The following is an 18,946-nucleotide window of genomic DNA, read 5'->3' on the forward strand; positions in this document are numbered from 1 at the left end:
GTGCTGAGATTACAGACTTGCATCACCATGAGTGAGTTTTAGTTCATTTTAGAGGGGTCTTATGATGTAGTCCGGGTTGGTCTCAAACCCAAACCAATCCTCAGCCTCTCTGAGGGCTGGGTTATGAATGTGACCGTCACACCAGGCATTAATTCTCTTCAGAGCTAATAGGAACCCTCATTATAGCATAGCCAATGGGCACTCCATACATGGGTGTTCAGAGCAATGTCTGTGAAGCACCAAAACCGTAAACAATCAGAATCAGCTTTATTGAAGTATAATTGACATACCATGAACCGCATCTATTTAAAGTACACAATTTAATATGTTTTGACACATGTGCACACCCATGACAATATCGCACAATCAAGATAAGGAACATGTCCATCATCGGGGAGGCTTCCTCTTGCCCCTCCCTACCCACTTCCCATTCCTAGATCTGCTTTCTAAATACGCCTAACGCTAAGATGTCTCACCCATTTCCCCACTCTAGTCAATAGAGTATGATCTTTGAGTCACCCTGCCTTTAACATTCTGAAAGTGATGTCCCCAGAAGTCATGAAGATATGTAACATCGTTTGCTCTGCGTACTAAGTAACCATTGTCAGACTGCCAGAGGAGGTGGCTTGGCACTCGAGAGCCATCTGGGTATCTGATTCCCAGCTACGACTCCTAATGCCTCCAGACTGGCACATCCACCTCCCGCTGTGACCTTTTCATACCTGACTATGGATCAGAGGTTTCACTGAGATTTTGTCACTGGAAAGGATCTGACACAGTCTAGGAACTTGGGGACATTATTACTGTGGGTTACTGTGGGGGTTGCATCTGGGGTTGGGACCAGAGAGGTGACCGATGTTGGACAGTGCCCACCACAGAGACAATCTGACCTGAGGCGTCAATAGTATTGAAGGAGAGCAACCCTGTATGGACGGACGAGGAACCAACGCAGAAGCTCAAGTGATGGTGGTCAGCTGTTATGAAGGAGGAGCAGTGGGCTGGTTGGAGCAGCAGGTCACAAAGCTAAAGTTAAGGACCCTGCAGAGTCTCAGGTCAGAGGCAGCTCTGCCTTCCTGAGGACAAGTCCTAAGGGAACCAGGGCAAGGCACGCAGCACATATCCAGCAAATGCCTGGCAGACAGGGCTGTACCCAAAGCATTTATTAGGTTCCTAATTGTGGGTAGCACTCATTGGGCACAGAAGGGGAGGCTGAAGACATCCAGCTGGCCACAGGAAGCCATTAAAGCACCGAGTGACCAGGATGGAGAGGAGCCAGCGGGAAAAGGTAAGTGCAGACCCACCCCAATAAACGAGAAAATGAGAAAGGCTAGTCATGTTGGGATCCGGTTCCAACGTGACCAGATATGTCACCACCGCATTACTTCTAGCTTGAAGCTCCTCCCCCCACCTACAGACACCAGTTGGCCTGTCATATAAAGGGTTTTTTCCCAAAGTGGTTTAGCCGGAACTGGAAAGTTACTGCCTGGCGTGACAGGAGCCTCACCGGGGCACCAGCGGCCAACAGGGAAGCCGAAGGGACCAGCAGGATGGATCGTCGTGGGTTCTCTGGAGCTAGATGGTGAAGTATGGGCAATGCTTTACTCCGTTTTGCATGACTTGAAGCTTTTGCTATTGTATTATAGGAGCTATGGAGACACTGCTGAAGATTCAGGTAAGAGAAAGAAAGGAAGCAAGCAGAAAGCTGTCCCATCCCTCCAGGGACAGGAAGCACCCTTTATACACACATGCTGCGTGTATGGTGACTTAAACCAAGGGTGACTACTACTGAAGGCTTCTGGGTGCCTCAGGGTGGGGAAGGTTTGAGAGGTAGAGACTCCCGCAGTTCCCCAAGGGGACAAAGGGACTGGGTGGATTTTAGCACTCTGTGGTTTAATTATGGATCAACTTTATCTAAGGATAAAGAGAGACTGGCTCCTTCCTCTTACTTCCGCCCCTCCAAAGGGTCCCGCTTCTCCCATCTCTAGACTCCGGTCACTCCAGGTCCTAAGGATTCTGTAAAACAGATAAGTGTTACTGTGGAAGACTCGTCAGGAGTTAAGTGTCAGCGGCAGCTTAGGTTTCAGGTCACTAGGTAGAAGGTGAGTAGGAGAAAGGAACTACGTATAGAACTTATTTCACCAAGGTGAGGCATTCTGCCACTCACTAGCCCGAGAAAGACTTCCACATCCTTGTCAGCAGAAGTGTTGCAAATGCAATGTATGTGAACTTCCAAACTGGAGAGAAACAGGGTGGAAGCGGCTGTGGGTTAACCCGGGCAGCAGCTTAGCCTGCTGGGTCTCTCCACGTACCCCTCTCCCTTAGTGAGGTGCCTGTATAGATTCTGTCTCCAGCCAGGCAGCAATAGCAGGGAAGATCACCGAGAGAGATGCCTCTGGGCCCAACCTCCAAGGATGGGTGGAACCACAGAGGCTTTCATTCTGGGGTGACCTTTTTTTTTAGGTCACAGGACAATTGGGAGGGGCACTGGGGGGACTCCCTGCTAGATAGGGCCAACCCTGTCCCTGTTTCCCCTAAATGGGTGCTGTTGCTCACAGCTCGAGGAAGAACTCTGACTCACTTCCGGCCTCAGTCTCACCACAGGAGTATTGTTCTTCCCAACTGTGCATGGTGTGTGCTGGTAGGGGCTCCCCCATCATGGCCCCCACAGTTCCCGGCTCCTTCTAAGAGAAGTCTGGGAGGACCAGAAGGACTAGGGCTGACAGACTAATCTCCTGGCCTTGAGGACCCTGTGTCCACAGTGTTTTTAAAGGTGCTCAAATTATAACAGACTCCCTCCATTAACTGCACACACATTTACAGAAGGGTAAACTGAGGCTCTGGGAATTTAAGATTGTCATAATGCAAAACAGTGCCACAATGATTGGAGCCCAACTTTGCTGGATGGTTTGCCACACAAATGACTTTAGGAATATATATATATATATATATATGTATATATATGTATGTATGTATATGTATATGTATACACACACACATATACACATACGTTTCTTTTGGGATTTTGAGACAAAGTCTTAATATGTCGTCTTGGCTGGCCTTAAACTTGTGATCATTCTCCTGCCTCTGCCTCCCCAGTTCTGGGATTACAGGCCAAGTGCTACCACTCCTGGCTCCTTGGCATATTTAACCTTCCTGGGTCTAAACCCCACCCTCAGAAGAAACCGTCTAGGAAGCAGAAAAGATACCTAAACAACCGCTGTGTGAACTTCATGGGGTTTGCGGTTTGAGTGGAGCCCAACCACATGGAGCCGGCTTAGGATAGTGCCTAGCTCCGAGGGGCACTCGGTAGCATTTGTGTGAAAGACCCACAAGGAGAGGATGGGATAGCATCATGTAGCCAGGTTATCTCACAGACAGCAAGAAGGGTTTGGGCAGAGGCTGCTGACGACCTTGGAACAACCCAGCCTGGGAAGTTCTTGGCCCTGTTTCCCCTCTTCTTTCTCAGCTCCAGCAGAATGTCGACCTCAGCCAAGTAGCACAGCCGTTTTCTAGGGCAGGAACCCAGGGAGGGAAGGGTTCTGGCTGGTATATTCTAAGTAGCTTGGAGTGAAGCGCTGCCAAATCTGAGGCCTGCTAAGTTGTGTGACTTAAGGAAAATTATTTAAACTTTGTGTGCCTCAGTTTCCTTATCTGTAAAGTGGGATTAATAAATCAGCCTGAATGGATTATGTGGATTAAAGAATGTACATAAGGAGAAGATAATGTGAACTGAGATTGGCCCAGTGCCTGGCTCTCCGTTGTTGCAGGGGGCGGGGAGGGAGGGGAGACCAAACATAAAAGGGGGTGGGCTATTTCTGTTTATCCACCTGTCTCTACAGAAGCAAATAAAAGTCTGCCTCCTATAGTAGGAGGCGCGAGGCTGCCCTGCCGCCGCCGCCGTGAGGTCCGACCAGTGAGGGAGTGGAGTTGCCCCAGGTCCGCCATCCCAGGGCGCTTCCCGGGACTGCCCCCCAAACTCAGGGCTCTGGAGCCGGAACCGCGGGGAAGGCAGGGCCAGCCTGGGCTCCACACGACTCCCGGCCCCTTCCCTCACCATCCCGCCGGCATCTCCGAGACCGCCTGCCGGGGAGTTCGCGGGGCGGAGAGCCGAGCCCGGCGCGGACCGAGGGGCCTGGGCGAGGCGCGCAGGGGCCGCGCTCCTACCCGCCCCGCCGGCAGCCGCGGCCAGGGCGCCCTAAAGGCCGCGGGGCCCGCCGCGTGGGGCGCTCCGAACGCTCGCCCGGCACGGGCGGCGAGCGGGCCGGGCCGGCGGCGGCCGCGGAGCGCGGAGGTGGCGCCGCGAGGGGGAGGGGCGCGGCGCGGAGGAGGAGGAGGAGCCGGGGCCGCCGCCGCCGCCGCCGCCGTGACAGCGGCCCGAGTAAACAAGCCGCGCCGCCGCGGCCGGGCCGCTGCCCCCGCCCGCGCCCGAGCCCAGGCCGAGCCTTGCCCTGGTCGCCGGCCGGGCCGAGGCCGCGCCGCCGCGCCTCCCCGCCTGCGCGCCGTGACGCCGCTGCCGGGCGCGGGGACCGCCCGAGGCAGGCCCCCGCCGCCGGGCTCCGCGCTCGGCCGAGGGCTGCCGAGCAGCCGCGGCCGGCGCTCGCCCGGAAAAGTTTCCCCGCCCGGGCTCCCCAGGGTAAGCGGCCAGGGCGCGCGGCCCCGGGGCCGGGAAGGCGGCGCGCCGGGGAGCCGGGCCCGGAGCTGGCGTGGGGAGAGGGGGGGGAAGCGCGGAACCGGGCGGCGCAGCCCCGGGCCTCGCCGGCCGCCGGGCTCTGGCCGCGGGTTCCCGGCCGCCGCGGTGGGAGGACGGGAGCAGCGCAGCCCACCTGAGCGCGGGGCTTGGGGCCCGCGCCGGTACTTTTCCGCTGGGGCCGGGGCGAGCCCTCTGACCTCAGGAAACGCCGGCGGGGCCCCTACTGGGGCGGGCCGGGCAGAGCATTCCGAGGGCGCTGGGTGCTCACGCCTGCCCCGCCGACCTCCGGAGCCCCGGCGGCTCGGGCCTGTGCCCCCCCACCCCGCGGGACGCGCTCCTGGTAGGGACACGGGGTCCTCGGGCGGAGGACCGCACACCTGTGCGGCCGGAGCAGCCGGGGGCGGGATCGGCGGGCGGGATCGGCAGACGGGCGCGCGCAGGCCGGCTCGGGGAGGTCTGGGTTTGCCTCCTGCCGAGGCCTGGCGGAGGCCCCTGCTGCCCCCGTCGGGTGGCTTTGGTCGAGGGGCGGCCTGCTTGCCAGACAGGTCTGACGGCAGATGCTGGTCTGGTCAGTGCCTACTTTCCCCACCGCCCCTGGTCCTTGGCGCCTGGGAAGGCGACTTTCATCCCTCTGGACCGCTGGGCTTCTCTTTGACTTGGGAAGTACCAAGGCAATGCAGGTGATGTGGCCCAGGGAGGGCCTGTGGCTGCTGGCCAGGTGTGGGCACAGCGAAGGAGAGTGGCCGAGCAGATTCGGTGTTTGTTTGTTTCCTATATTGGGCTTCTATCTAAAATTTACATTTTTAAGAAGATTCGTGGGCTTTTCTTAAAAAAAAAAATAAAAGTTTTAAAGCCGCTGGCTTTTAATAGTTTTTAACCACCAAGGAAACTGAGGCCCAGGAAGAGGAAATGACTTGTGTAAGATACATAAGGAACAGTAGTTGAGCCAGGACTAGGAGTTAGAATCCATGGGACTGTATGTGTGCCGGTAACAGAACCTGCCTTGGGGTCTCTGCTGGAAAAAGACCTGACCAGGTTTCCCAGCAGTCTTCGGTGACTTGCTCTGTGGCTGTCTCAGCCAGGTCTCCAGGCCCCGGGAAACAACAGCCACACCTGGTGGTTGGTGCAGTTCTGATACCTGGACTGGTTGTCTCTGTTGGCTGGTTCTAGGGAGGGAGAGAAAGACTTTGACCAAGAAAACAGCTAGGGACAGCACCAAGGCCCAGTCTGTAGCCAGGCCCAAGAGCTGAGTGCTGGGCAGGACTGACCCAGAGAAGCTAGAAATATATCCAGCCTCCTGGTTTGAGACAACCGGGACTCAGAGGGTGAGTCAGAGTCTGGGTTGGAGTGGGGAGAAGCCTGTTCATTCATTGTTCTCAGCGTGTGTGTGTGTGTGTGTGTGTGTGTGTGTGTGGTGGGGGTCCTCTCTCTATGTCAGAGGTTGAGGCAGGGCTGTCTGATGTCTACTGCCCATAGCCTTGAGGACACTTGGGGGAGGGAGGCAGATCACCTTTCTTAGGGGTGGGGAGATTCCCATCCTGTTCAGTTGTGCCTGGGTGCTTGCTCGTGGACTGCTGCAAGGTAATTAAATAGTTGGTTAATCGCCTCTAACACCATGCAGTTGTGGCTCCATCTACAGTTTGCCAGAACCTGGGCTATACCCAGACAGACCCGGCCCGAATTCGGAAGCTGTAGTCAGGTCTCCCAACTCTGGGCCGGGAGTCTGCCTGGTGTCTAAACCCAAGAGATTTAGATGTGACAGGAGACCAGGCCTTGTTTCCATATGATTTTGCCTCTAAGCCCCACATCTCCTTAAATGGGGGCTTGGGGGTCCCTGTACCCCTTAGCACTGGAGTCTCTGATTAGCCATAAATAGTGGCTTTATCTCCCAAGGGGACAGGGAACTGTAACTCCCAGGCATGTCTTGGGAGCTCTTTGGACTCTGCCCTTCGGGCATGGATTCTGCTCTGTGGATGTGTCCTGCCATCAGCTGTCAGGTTATTTTGGTGTAAACTGAAAATACTCCAGGAATTGTGTGTGGAGTCCCCGCAGCCCTAGGGTGAGACAGCAGCGGTTAAGGAGGCCCTGTTGTAGCTCCTTGAGAATCCAGTGCCAAGCAGATCTGTCCTGCTCCTGGGACAGTGTGCACTGAGGTAAATTCATGTCACCATCTGGGTGAATGGCCACCTCTGGGGCTGGGACACTGGAATGGCGGGGGGGGGGGGGGGCACGTCAGGAACCTTGGGGCCGACGCAAAAACTTGGTCCTGAGACAGGATCCCCCCAGCAGCCTACTGGAGCCCCCTAGCTTCCACCTACCCCAGGAGCTTGACTTGTGGTTAGCCGGGGGCCCCTTCTGGGGACAGTTATGTGGCCCCTGGTAGAGAGGTCTTGCTGTCTGTTTGCTGAAGGAGGAAAAACAACACTCAGGACTATTGATTCAGCCTCACCTTGTGCTCCTGGCTCAGCAGCCAGTGTTTGCCCTGACTGCCCGGCTCAGATTATGCAAGGTGGTGGGTCAGGAACAAGCAAGGGGGCAGCTCTGAGCCCTGCCTCTAAAGATGGCTGTCATCTTAGTCCTAGAGGGAGGTGAAGCCTGAGGAATCCCTTGTGCTCAGAGCATGGTTTCCCAGCCTCCCCCCCCCCAAAACTTAAGTCACCCACTCTTTCCTTGCAGGGACTCTGTTTTCAAAGAACTCCTATAGCTAACCATTTTTGCTGAACCAGGATACCCTAATGAGCTGGGTAGACCCTGTACGTTTTTTAAAGAGCTAGCATGTTATTCTTTTATAAAATATAGCTAGGTATGAGAGCATACGACAGTTCCTGCTCAGAATTCTCACCATCTCCAGGGAACCATTGTTAACATTTCAGTGGGTGTCCTTCCAGATTTTGTTTTGGTTTTGTATAAACATGCATCTATAGTTTTAAGAAAACAAAATGGAATCCTGTGTACATGCCATTTTATAGTGTATCTTCCTTTCTTTGGATATTGTTTGTTTTTTATTTTGAATGACTCAAGCCCTGCTTGTATTCTTAATGGAGAAAGGCTTGTGAAAGGAGATGGTGGGTCCATGTGTCTGTTTGGCTGACCCTGAGGGGTAGGGGCTGGATTCTTCCAGAGACATTTCGGGGGTTTGTGGAGTGTGCATGTGTGTCTGGTGAAGCTGGGAATGCTGGATCCCTTGGAGCTGCAATTATAAGCAGTTGTGAACCATGCAGTACAGGTGCTGGGACCAGCCTGGTCCTCCTCAGAAGCTATGTGTGTGTTCTCACCACAGAGCCAGCCCTGACCACTGTTGTTTTTTTGTTTGTTTGTTTGTTTTGTTTTGTTTGTTTGTTGTTTTGAGGCCTGCTCTCTTCCCAAGCCTGAAGCTTGTGAATTTGGATAGGTTGGCCAGCCATCAAGCCCCAGGGATCCTGGTGTCTCTGCCCTGCTCTCAGAAGGGCAGAGTAGGGCCCTACTACTGCCAAGCCTACTTTTTTATGTGGGTCCTGGGACTCTAAACTCTGATCCTCATGCTGGGGAAGCAGTAACTGTCCTTACTGAGCCATCTTCCCAACCCCTCAGTTGTTTGTTTTATCCATCTCCCCTGAAACGCCTTTTAGCCTAAGCATTGAAGACAGGAAAACAGTAAGGTGTGTGATGAGAACGGACTGACTCGTCCTTTCTTGTTCCCTCAGAGCCTGCCCTCATCCTGCCCTCCAGCCCTGCCCATCTCGGCCCCATGCCCCCACCAGTCAGCTCCGGGCCCCTGGCAGTGAGCAGGCACGTGACAGCCGAGGCCCTGTGACCAGGCCAGGGAGACGGGAGCTCCGGGGTCCCAGTCATCTGCCCCCCCATGGAGCTGAGGCCCTGGTTGCTATGGGTGGTAGCAGCAGCAGGAACCTTGGTCCTGCTAGCAGCTGATGCTCGTGGCCAAAAGGTCTTCACCAACACTTGGGCTGTGCACATCTCTGGAGGCCCAGCTGTAGCTGACAGCCTGGCACGGAAGCATGGGTTCCACAACCTGGGCCAGGTAGGTTTCTTACCTGACCTATTGGTATAACTTCAGGATGTTGCCCCGTGGTGAGGAGGGTGAGGGCAGGGGTTTTTGCACCATAAAGCAGTTTGTCTTTCAGGGCATCTGACCAAGTGGCAGGTTCTGGGTGACTGGGATGGGATCTGTGCCATTGCTCTGTTAGTGGGATTTTATCATAGGTTGCTTAGAAAGCCCAACACATCTAAATGAGGGGTGTCCCTCTCTATCCCTTTCCATGTTACCTTGGTTCTTAGCAGCGAACAGATGCCCCCCCACTTGTCTTTGTGAGCTCCCTAGCAGCCTCGTCCACCCCCTTTCTTCCTCCCCCAGGGACTGCCAGATGGAAGGCCCATCTCAGTCTCGCTGCTTTATTACAGATCTTCGGTGACTATTACCACTTCAGGCACAGAGCAGTGACAAAGCGGTCCTTGTCGCCTCACCGCCCGCGGCACAGCCGGCTACAGAGGGAGCCTCAAGTAAGTGTGGCCCTGGCCCTTCTGACTCCCATCCCCTTCTGTTCTGAGGGCCCCCAACACTTCACACCCCCCCACACACATACTTATACCATCTACATCATTCCTAGGTAAAGTGGCTGGAGCAGCAGGTCGTAAAACGAAGGACCAAGAGGGACGTGTATCAGGAGCCCACAGACCCCAAGTTCCCCCAGCAGTGGTACCTGGTATGCTGCCTTCCTGGGTTCTGGTCTTCTTCCCACCACTGGGAGGGGCTGTGCGTGGATGAGGCTCACTCTGGGGCTTCTGATTCTTCCCCCCCTTTTCTCTGCCTCTAGCCCACTGGGTCTCAAGCTTCCCAATGCTGCAGCTCCTCATGTTTTAGTGACCCCAACCATAAAATTATTTCATTGCTACTTCATGGCTGCAGTTTTGCTACTGTTATATATCATAATGTAAATAATTCGGAGCTAGAGGGTTGAGAACCCCTGCTCTAGCCCACCCTGCCTTCCCAGAGTCTATGTGTCAGGTGGAAAGCAGTGGCGGCTTAATTAAGAACTGGAATCGGTAGAGATAGAGGTTTGAGGGTGGAACGGATTCTCTGAGTTAACAACCAAATACTTCTGGTAATGGACTGGTTGTCTCTGCAGTCTGGTGTCACTCAGCGAGACCTGAATGTGAAGGAAGCCTGGGCACAGGGCTTCACAGGTCACGGCATTGTGGTCTCCATCCTGGACGACGGCATCGAGAAGAATCACCCTGACTTGGCAGGCAATTATGTGAGGAGTGGAGAAAAGTGGTCGTGGCCCCTGGGCAGGGGCCTCTAGGGCCTGTTCTGTCGTCGCTGTGGTTAGCAGCTCCTGATGATGCCCTGTTCTTACAGGATCCTGGAGCCAGTTTTGACGTCAATGACCAGGACCCCGACCCCCAGCCTCGGTACACACAGATGAATGACAACAGGTGAGGAGTGCTAAGTCCTGCCTCTGGGCCTCTGCTTCCCTCTCATCTATTAAGGACTCAAGGGTGAGTCTGATGTCACATGTCCCACCTAAAAACTGAAGTCTTTCTGGGCATGGTGGCATATTCTTTTCATTTAACCAGCACTTGAGAAGGAGATGTTGGCACATGCCTGTGAATTTGAGGTCTGGTTTACATAGTGAGTTTCAAGCTAGCCAAGTGCATAGTGGCTATGCTATAACAACAAGGGGTTGGTGGTGGCGCACACCTTTAATCTCAGCATTGGGGAAACAGAGGCAGATGGATCTCTGTGAGTTCCAGGATAGCCAGGGCAACACAGTAAGACTCTAAAACAAACAAACAACCCCACAACCGAGTCTTTGTTTTTAGTCCCAGTCATCCAGGGAGTTTTAGTTTTGGTCTTTTGAGACATGGTTTCCATGTGTAGCCCTGACTGTCCTGGAACTTGCTCTGCAGACCAGACTGGCCTCAAACTCAGATCCTCCACACCCAGATCCAAGGGAGATTTTGATCAGAGCAAAGAGGACTACAGGCCCCACAAGGGAAGTGCTGTGCACACACGGGATGATGAATGTGGTTCAAGGTTCTTTCTGATCCTTCCCACTCCTCGAGCTCCATCTGCTGCACTCTGTCCACCGCACTAATGCTATGCTCTCGATCCTGGCAGGCACGGCACTCGGTGTGCAGGTGAAGTGGCAGCAGTGGCTAACAACGGTGTCTGTGGTGTAGGTGTAGCTTACAACGCCCGAATTGGAGGTGGGTATGAGCCTTGGCCCTGGGTCCGCATTGACGGTAGTAGGGACCACTTTGGAAGTTTTCTCTGCCCACGGCCACCTTCCACATTGGATCTTGAGGCAGCATGCTAGTCTGTGGGAGGTCCTTAGCAAACAGAAAAGCTGGAACCTCAGTGCTGGTAGCATAGTAGAGCGGGTAGGGTCCTGTTAGCCAGCGTCTCCCTTACTCAGCACAACCTTGGATCCCTTGCTCCTCTGAGGCCCCAGAATCTTCCTAGTGAAGAATGTGTAGTCTTGGGGAGACGGTCACGTCCTCTGTCCTCCTTGGGTTGTGTTTGTGAAAGGCAGTGGTAGACAACTGATGGGGGCTTTGGGTTTCCCAGCACTGGCCTCTCCTCTTTCTTGCTCCTCCCTGGGGTTCAGGCTGGGCCTGTGCCTACGGGTGCCCCTGGCAGCTGGACCCACGTGGCATCCCTTTTCCCACCCCCTCTGCGGCCAGGGGTGCGCATGTTGGATGGCGAGGTGACTGACGCGGTAGAGGCTCGTTCGCTGGGCTTGAACCCCAACCACATCCACATCTACAGCGCCAGCTGGGGCCCCGAGGATGATGGCAAAACCGTGGATGGGCCAGCGCGTCTCGCCGAGGAGGCCTTCTTTCGGGGAGTCAGCCAGGTGAAGTGGGGGGTCAGTGCCAGCCCTGGAAATCAGGCTGGCTAGTTCTGTCTTTTCCATTTGCTCTCTTCCTTGTTTTCTATTTTAGATACTGTTTTTTTTTCTTTCTCTCTCTCTCTCTTTCTTTTTATCTTTCAGTTTTCCATGTAACAGCCTTGGCTGTAGTGGAACTCCCTTTGTAGACTAGGCTGACCTCAAACTCACAGAGGTCCACTTGCCTTTGCCACCAAGTACTGAGCTTAAAGGCATAAGCCATCACCTCTTGGCCCTTGTTTTTGAGACAAAGTCTTCCTATGAGGTTTTGACTGGCCCAGAGTTTGCCATGTAACCTTGTAACCCAGGCTAGCCTCGAACTCACTACTCTGCTGCTTCAGCTTCCTGACGTTGAGATTACAGGTGTGCACCACCATGCCTCCTGGCTTCTGTGTTTAATTTTAATATTGACAAAAGTGATAAAATGAAATGTTATAGAGGCCAGAGAGATGTCCCGGTGGTTAAGAGCACTGGCTGCCCCTGCAGAGAACCTGCGTGTGGTTCTCAGAGCCTGCATGGTGGCTCACAGCTCTCAGTAACTCCAGTTCCAGGGATCTGGTGCCCTCTTCTGGCCTCTGAGAATGTACTACATGTACATACATACAGGCAAAACACTCATAAAAAATAATAAATTTTATGGATTGGAGAGATGGCTTAGCAATCAAGAGCACTGGCTGCTCTTCCAGAGGACCAGAATTCAGTTCCCAGCACCCATGTGGCAGCTCAGAACTCTCTGTAACTCTAGTTCCCCAGGGATCTGGCACCCTCATATAGACAGACATACATGCACATTAAAAATTTTAAAACTAAATGTTATTAAAATATTAAGGAGGTGGAGACTGACAGTGAATAAGTGACGTTTGAATAAGATCCTGATTTTTGGGGTTTGTTTGTTTCTTTCTTTCTTTTTTTGTTTTTTCAACTCAAGGTTTCTCTGTGTTAACAGTCCTGCCTGTCCTGGAACTCACTCTGTAGACCAGGCTGGCCTCGAACTCACAGGGATTCACCTGCCTCTGCCTCCCTAGTGAGTGCTGGGATTAAAGGCATGCCCCACCACTGCCCGGCCAAGGTCCTGATTTTTTAAATTTTATTTTTATTTTATATGTATAAATGTTTTACTGGTTTGCATGTATGTGCACCACATGCACACCTGTTGAAGTCCCTGACACTGGGATTATGGATGGCTGTGAGCCACCATGAGTGCTGAGAATCAAACCCAGGTCTTCTTCAAGAGCAACAGGTTCCCTTAACTGCTGAGCTAATTCTCCAGTCCTAACTTTTTTTTTAAAACTGGGACAAAGATTGCAGTATTATGTTGAGCATAGACATTACATATTTTGTCATGAAGCTGCATTCCCGTCCCGAGACCATGGATTTGATCTCAGCACCACCACAGATAACACGTGACAGGGTCTGAAAGAGATGTTGGCAGGTACAGCATCTGCACACAGCTGCATGGCCTGAGTTCAAGCCCCAGTTAGTTGTTCTCTGACCACCACATAGGCACCATGGCATGCACAGCCGTAACACATATCATATAGTAATTGTCTGAGTTTAAGAGACGAAAGAAAGAAAGGAAGAAAGAAAGAAAGAAAGAAAGAAAGAAAGAAAGAAAGAAAGAAAGAAAGGTCCATTACCCCATCCTGTGGGAATCACATCACTCTGAACCTAGGCTGATTTGATGCCCAAGCCTAAGTGTGTATACATACTGATCTATAGAGATCTTTAGGTGGATCCAAGAAGTGAGCTGAGACCCCAGAGATGGGGCTCCCATCTTCCCAGGCTGCTGCAGCATCTTCCTTCTGCACCTCTGTACCCCTTATCTCCCCCCTCCAGCTCATGCCCCACCTTGAGGAACCTTGGCCTACTTTGTTCACAGGGTCGCGGGGGATTGGGCTCCATCTTCGTCTGGGCCTCAGGGAACGGGGGCCGAGAGCATGACAGCTGCAACTGTGACGGCTACACCAACAGCATCTACACCCTGTCCATCAGCAGCGCCACACAATTTGGCAACGTGCCCTGGTACAGTGAGGCCTGCTCCTCCACGCTGGCCACCACCTACAGCAGTGGCAACCAGAATGAGAAACAGATTGTGAGTCTTTCCCAGGCTCGGGAACTGGGTCAAAAGGCTTCCTGTTCTCTGCTCGGGGCCCCATTAGATCTCATCTGCTCTCATCCCTGTGTGGCCTTGTGAGCTGGAGTCCCTCCTAGACTCTTGACGGCAGCAAAACCACCTCTGAATCCCTGAGAAATACAGTCTCCCTGTCTCCCTGGAAACCTGCCTTGTACTCCAACCTCTGATTGATCCACCTTAATCCTTGAGAGACTTGGCCCTTGAAGGGACTATGCATGTTAGCAAGGTAGAAGCTGGGACCCAAGTGTCTTGACATCTGGGGTACCGAGTGTTATAGGCACGACAGGCAGGTAGCTCATTCACTGCCCCCAACATCCCTCATGGTTTCAACACCATTGTCCCCTGGCAGGTGACAACTGACTTGAGGCAGAAGTGCACAGAATCTCACACGGGCACCTCAGCTTCTGCCCCATTGGCAGCTGGCATCATTGCTCTCACCCTGGAGGCCAAGTAAGTGGGCAAGCAGCCCCTGTCCCAGCAGCGCTCTCTGTAAAGGAGCTATTTTCTCCTGCCATGTTCCAAAAAGCCTGACCCTTAGACTTTCCCTCCTTTTCAGTAAGAATCTCACCTGGCGGGACATGCAGCACCTGGTGGTGCAGACCTCAAAGCCAGCCCACCTCAATGCTAATGATTGGGCCACCAACGGTGTGGGCCGGAAAGGTGAGGGATGGTGACCCAGAGGTTTAGACTCTTGGGTAGGATGGGGCACTCCTGCTTCCCTACTGACCCTTCCCTGTCTCTGCAGTGAGCCATTCGTATGGCTATGGGCTTTTGGATGCAGGTGCCATGGTGGCCCTGGCTCAGAACTGGACAACAGTGGCCCCCCAGCGGAAGTGCATCATTGACATCTTGGTGGAACCCAAGTAAAAACTGGGCCCTGAGTGGGAGGGAGCAAATGCAGCCTGAGAGTTCTGGGGCGTCCACAGACCACTCTTGTCCTGCTGACTCTCGTGGTGCTTTCTGCGCAGGGACATTGGCAAGCGGCTGGAGGTACGCAAGTCTGTAACGGCGTGCCTGGGCGAGCCCAACCACGTCGTCCGGCTGGAGCATGCTCAGGCACGGCTCACCCTGTCTTACAACCGCCGTGGAGACCTGGCCATCCACCTTGTCAGCCCCATGGGCACCCGCTCCACCTTACTGGCTGCCAGGTGCTCGCCATGTCCCTTTGCAGTCTCGCTTCCAGGTCGTCGTCACTTTATCTCCAAGACTCCAGCAAGCATCAGGGACCCTGGGGATGGGGGCAGCCGTGTGCTCTGGGACACCCTCATCACGGGAATCCTTGCCTGGGACCCATTTTCATGCCAGTTGTGTGTGTCCCCTTGTGAAATAGTCCCCTAGTTAAGACCATCTGGGAAACAGCCTTTCTAGAAAGCATTTCCAGTCTGTGAGGTTGCCACTTGGGAAGAATAGCGTATGTCCCATATGTCGTGGGCTAGGTGTCCCCTCTAGACCTCAGATGGCTACATGGAACTCTCTTCCTCCAGACCCCACGACTACTCCGCTGACGGATTTAATGACTGGGCTTTCATGACAACTCATTCCTGGGATGAGGACCCCTCTGGCGAATGGGTCCTAGAGATTGAAAACACCAGCGAAGCCAACAACTATGGTATTGAGAGTGGGGGTGGGAGAGTTGCTGGGCTCTCGGCTGCTGACGTGGTGCTCACGCCCTTGACCCTTGTCTCTTACGAACCCCGGAATAGGGACACTCACCAAGTTTACGCTCGTACTATATGGCACAGCTCCTGAGAGGCCCTCTACACCTCCTGAAAGCAGCGGCTGCAAAACCCTCACCTCCAGCCAGGCCTGCGTGGGTCAGTAGTGGGTGTGGTTATGGCTGGGAAGGTTGCGGGGATGGGATTGGAATGGTGGAGTCCGACAGGACAATGATGGTCAGGCAGCTAAAGAAAAAAGGCTCCTGGGGACTATAGGTCCACTGTGGCTGGACTTTGGGTAGAGAGCTCAGTGGCTTAGAGGCTACAATGCCCTTGACTAACGCTCCCCGTCCTCTCTTGTGCTGGCAGTGTGCGAGGAAGGCTTCTCATTGCACCAGAAAAGCTGTGTCCAGCACTGCCCACTGGGCTTCACACCCCAAGTCCTCGATACACACTACAGCACTGAGAACGATGTGGAGATCATCCGTGCCAGCGTCTGCACCCCCTGTCACACCTCATGTGCCACATGCCAGGGCCCAGCTCCCACAGACTGCCTCAGCTGCCCCAGCCATGCCTCCCTGGACCCTGTGGAGCAAACCTGCTCCCGGCAAAGCCAGAGCAGCCGAGAGTCTCGGCCTCAGCAGCAGCCTCCCGCACTGCACCCGGAGGTGGAAGTGGAGCCCCGGCTGCAGGCTGGGCTGCTGCCTTCTCACCTGCCCGAGGTGGTGGCCGGCCTCAGCTGCGTTTTCATCGTGCTGGTCTTCGGTACTGTCTTCCTGGTCCTGCAGCTGCGCTCAGGCTTCAGCTTCCGGGGAGTGAAGGTGTACACCATGGACCGTGGCCTCGTGTCCTACAAGGGGCTGCCCCCTGAAGCCTGGCAGGAGGAGTGCCCATCTGACTCAGAAGAGGATGAGGGCCGGGGCGAGAGGACCGCCTTTATCAAAGACCAGAGCGCCCTTTGACGAGCCCACTCCCACCCCATCAAATTGATCCCTTCCTCGGGCACTTTTTAATTCACCAAAGTATTTTTTTATCTTGGGACTGTGTTTGGACTCTTTTGGGAGGTAAGAGGGGCAGACACTGCTTCCTACCCCACCCTTGGGCCTACCTATTTGCCTGAGGTGGGGACCCAGGAGCCTCAGCCCCTCCCACCCCTCCATGTGGAAAAGGAGTAAAATCTTTAGGGCAGCTTCCAAGGCCCAGCTGGAGTTCTGCAGAGTGAAGAGGGGCGGCCTTTCTCTGGGTCCCTGACCGGTGCAGCCCTACCCCGTTCCTGCCCCTCAGAAAGCAATAATGGTCCCCATCCAGGCAACAGGGAGGCTGGCCAGGAGGTACTTGAAGACAGCGGCCACCTCTCCAAGGGCTTTTGCATCCCCTGACCTTCTCTAGCTTGTGGATGAGCCTCCACAGCCGCTGCAGTTGTAGGAAGGGACCAAAGCAAAGCAGGCGCTGCCCAGCTCCAATGTGCCCACCCTTACATGCCCTCAGCCTGCCTCTGCACTCCAGGCCGAGCTGGGCTGGCACGGGCCAAACTAAAGCTCTGGGGGCCTTATTGCTGGTGTCCTGACCATCCTGTCGACGGCACCCTTCCCCCCTGCCAGGGCCCTGTTTTCTGAGCCCGGGGCTGCCTGGGCTGTTGGCACTCACAGTACCGGAGCCCCTGGGTGGGTGATGGGAAGGGACGGTGGCCCAGCCGGCCCCTCCTGCCTCCCACCCGATGCTGCTTTCCCCTGTGGGGATCTCAGGAGCTGTTTGAGGATATATTTTCACTTTGTGATTATTTCACTTTAGATGCTGATTTTTGTTTTTGTATTTTTAATGGGGGTAGCAGCTGGACCATTGACCTCCTAACACCCATGCCCACCCTGCCCTTCCCTTGGCTGCCCAGCCCTGAGGTATAGGGGCCGGCAGCATATTGCTGAGGAGTAGGGAATCACTAAGCCCCGTGTCCTGAAGAGGCAGGCTGGCCAGGTGGGCTCTAGGAAAGGGGGTAGACTGACATCTGTGTTTCAAATGGGGTTGTGCCAAGGGCTTATGGGTCGCTGGCTCTCCAGTGCCAGGGGTGGGCAGGTGGTGGCACCAAGCCCTTTCTAACACTGTGCCCTGGTGGAGAAAGCATTGCCTATGATGCCCCCCAAGCCCTCTCTTCTGATGTGCCTTTTGCACCCCTCCCATTAGGACAATCAGTCCCCTCCCACCTGGGACCCCCTTTTTCTTTTCCCTAGCCTTTCCTCTGGTACCCAGCCTACCTGCCCAGGGGTGCCCCTTCTGCCCACCCCTCACGGCCATCCCGGCTGGTTTTGTAAGATACTGGGTTGGTACACAGTGATTTTTTTTCCTTGTAATTTAAACAGGCCTGGCATTGTTGGTTCTATTTAATGGACACAAGATAATGTTAGAGGTTTTAAAGTGATTAAACGTGCAGACTATGCAAACCAAGCTTGGTCTCTGGCGTGATTCTCTTGCTCTTCCCAGGACCCTTTACTGGGTTCAGCTGGGGACAGGAGTGGGAACTGGGGGCCAGTTTGGCTAAGTGGTACCTTGACTGCAGAAAGCTTAAATGTCTCCAAGGGGTCGAGGGGCGTCCTGTGCTGAGCAGGTGTACCAGCTTCCTGGGCAAGAATTCAGCAGCTGGAGATGAGCCTAGAGGGTGGGGCAAGTGAAGCCACCTGGCCACCAGCTACAGAGCTGAGATCTAAGGAGAATCTGAGTGAGCCAAGACGACTTGTGTGCTTGTTAGTGTGTGTGTGTGTGCATGCTTGTGTGTGTGCTTGTTTGTGTGTGCTTATTAGTGTGTGCGTGTGCTTGTGTGTGTGCTTGTTAGTATGTGTGTGCATGCTTGTGTGTGCTTGTTTGTGTATGCGTGTGCTTGTTTGTGTGTGCTTATTAGTGTGCGTGTGCTTGTGTGTGTGCTTGTTTGTGTATGCGTGTGCTTGTTTGTGTGTGCTTATTAGTGTGCGTGTGCTTGTGCACGTGCTTGTTTGTGTGTGTTTATTAGTGTGCATGTGCTTGTGTGTGTGCTTGTTTGTGTTGTGTGCGTGTGTGCTTGTGTGTGTGCTTTTTAGTGGTGTGTGTGTGTGTGTTGCATGTGTGCAGTCAGGCGGAAGTGGGGGGTGGGGGGCTGGGGGAAGGGAGGCTAGGGGATGCCATCGTAACACAAGCTAGTTTGATCTGGGTAGAGAAGCTTCAGTTGAGAAATTGCCTTTCATCAGACCGGCCTCTGGGCAAGTCTGGGGAGCATTTTCTTGAGAATGACTGGTGTGGAAAAGGTCTGACATACTGGGAGGAGGGGGTAATCTGGGGAGGGGAGTTACCCCTGGCCAAGGGTGTATATGAAAGTAAGCCGAGCCAACCAATAAGCGGTGTTCTCCCATGGTTACAGGTTAAGCCCTGGCTTCCCTTAAAAGTGAGTTCTAATCCATAAGTCAGATAACCCCTTTCTCCAAGTTTCTGCCCAGAAATGGAGCTGGGTGTGGTGGCGCTCACCTTTAATCCCACCTTGGGAGGCAGAGGCAGGTGGATCTGAATTTGAATCCAGCCTGGCCTACATAATGAGTTCCAGGACAGCCAGGACTAC

The 18,946-nt window shown here is 54.1% G+C and overlaps 1 protein-coding gene across 4 annotated transcripts; it reads left to right on the plus strand.

Annotated features, from left to right (window-relative positions):
• The first annotated feature begins 1,438 nt into the window (after positions 1–1,438).
• Furin (furin, paired basic amino acid cleaving enzyme) lies at positions 1,439–17,808 on the plus strand. 4 transcript variants are annotated; one of them, XM_085682577.2, is made up of 16 exons: positions 1,439–1,584; positions 8,374–8,708; positions 9,089–9,187; positions 9,295–9,390; positions 9,814–9,942; positions 10,047–10,123; positions 10,809–10,897; positions 11,375–11,547; positions 13,460–13,672; positions 14,064–14,164; positions 14,271–14,374; positions 14,460–14,577; positions 14,683–14,862; positions 15,199–15,323; positions 15,418–15,528; positions 15,739–17,808. In XM_085682577.2, exons 2-16 carry the CDS (start codon positions 8,532–8,534, stop codon positions 16,329–16,331), a joined length of 2,385 nt encoding a protein of 794 aa, XP_085538703.1. In that variant the 5' UTR covers positions 1,439–1,584; positions 8,374–8,531; the 3' UTR covers positions 16,332–17,808. The 4 variants fall into 4 exon arrangements, with proteins under 4 accessions (XP_085538703.1, XP_085538704.1, XP_085538705.1 ...); XM_085682578.2 differs by having other exon boundaries at positions 1,461–1,579; XM_085682579.2 differs by lacking the exon at positions 1,439–1,584 and adding an exon at positions 3,916–3,936.
• Positions 17,809–18,946: the final 1,138 nt, after the last annotated feature.

The sequence above is a fragment of the Myodes glareolus genome, chromosome 24 (assembly GCF_982192425.1).
Source record: "Myodes glareolus chromosome 24, mMyoGla1.1, whole genome shotgun sequence".
Taxonomy (NCBI): Eukaryota; Metazoa; Chordata; class Mammalia; order Rodentia; family Cricetidae; genus Myodes; species Myodes glareolus.

Bases quoted from the DNA above. Each gene is read 5' to 3' on its own strand.
- Furin (XM_085682577.2), top strand. From the start codon at position 8,532: ATGGAGCTGAGGCCCTGGTTGCTATGGGTGGTAGCAGCAGCAGGAACC. The intron at 8,709-9,088 runs GTAGGTTTCTTA...GCTTTATTACAG, and splicing joins GGTTCCACAACCTGGGCCAG to ATCTTCGGTGACTATTACCA. The intron at 9,188-9,294 runs GTAAGTGTGGCC...CATCATTCCTAG, and splicing joins GGCTACAGAGGGAGCCTCAA to GTAAAGTGGCTGGAGCAGCA.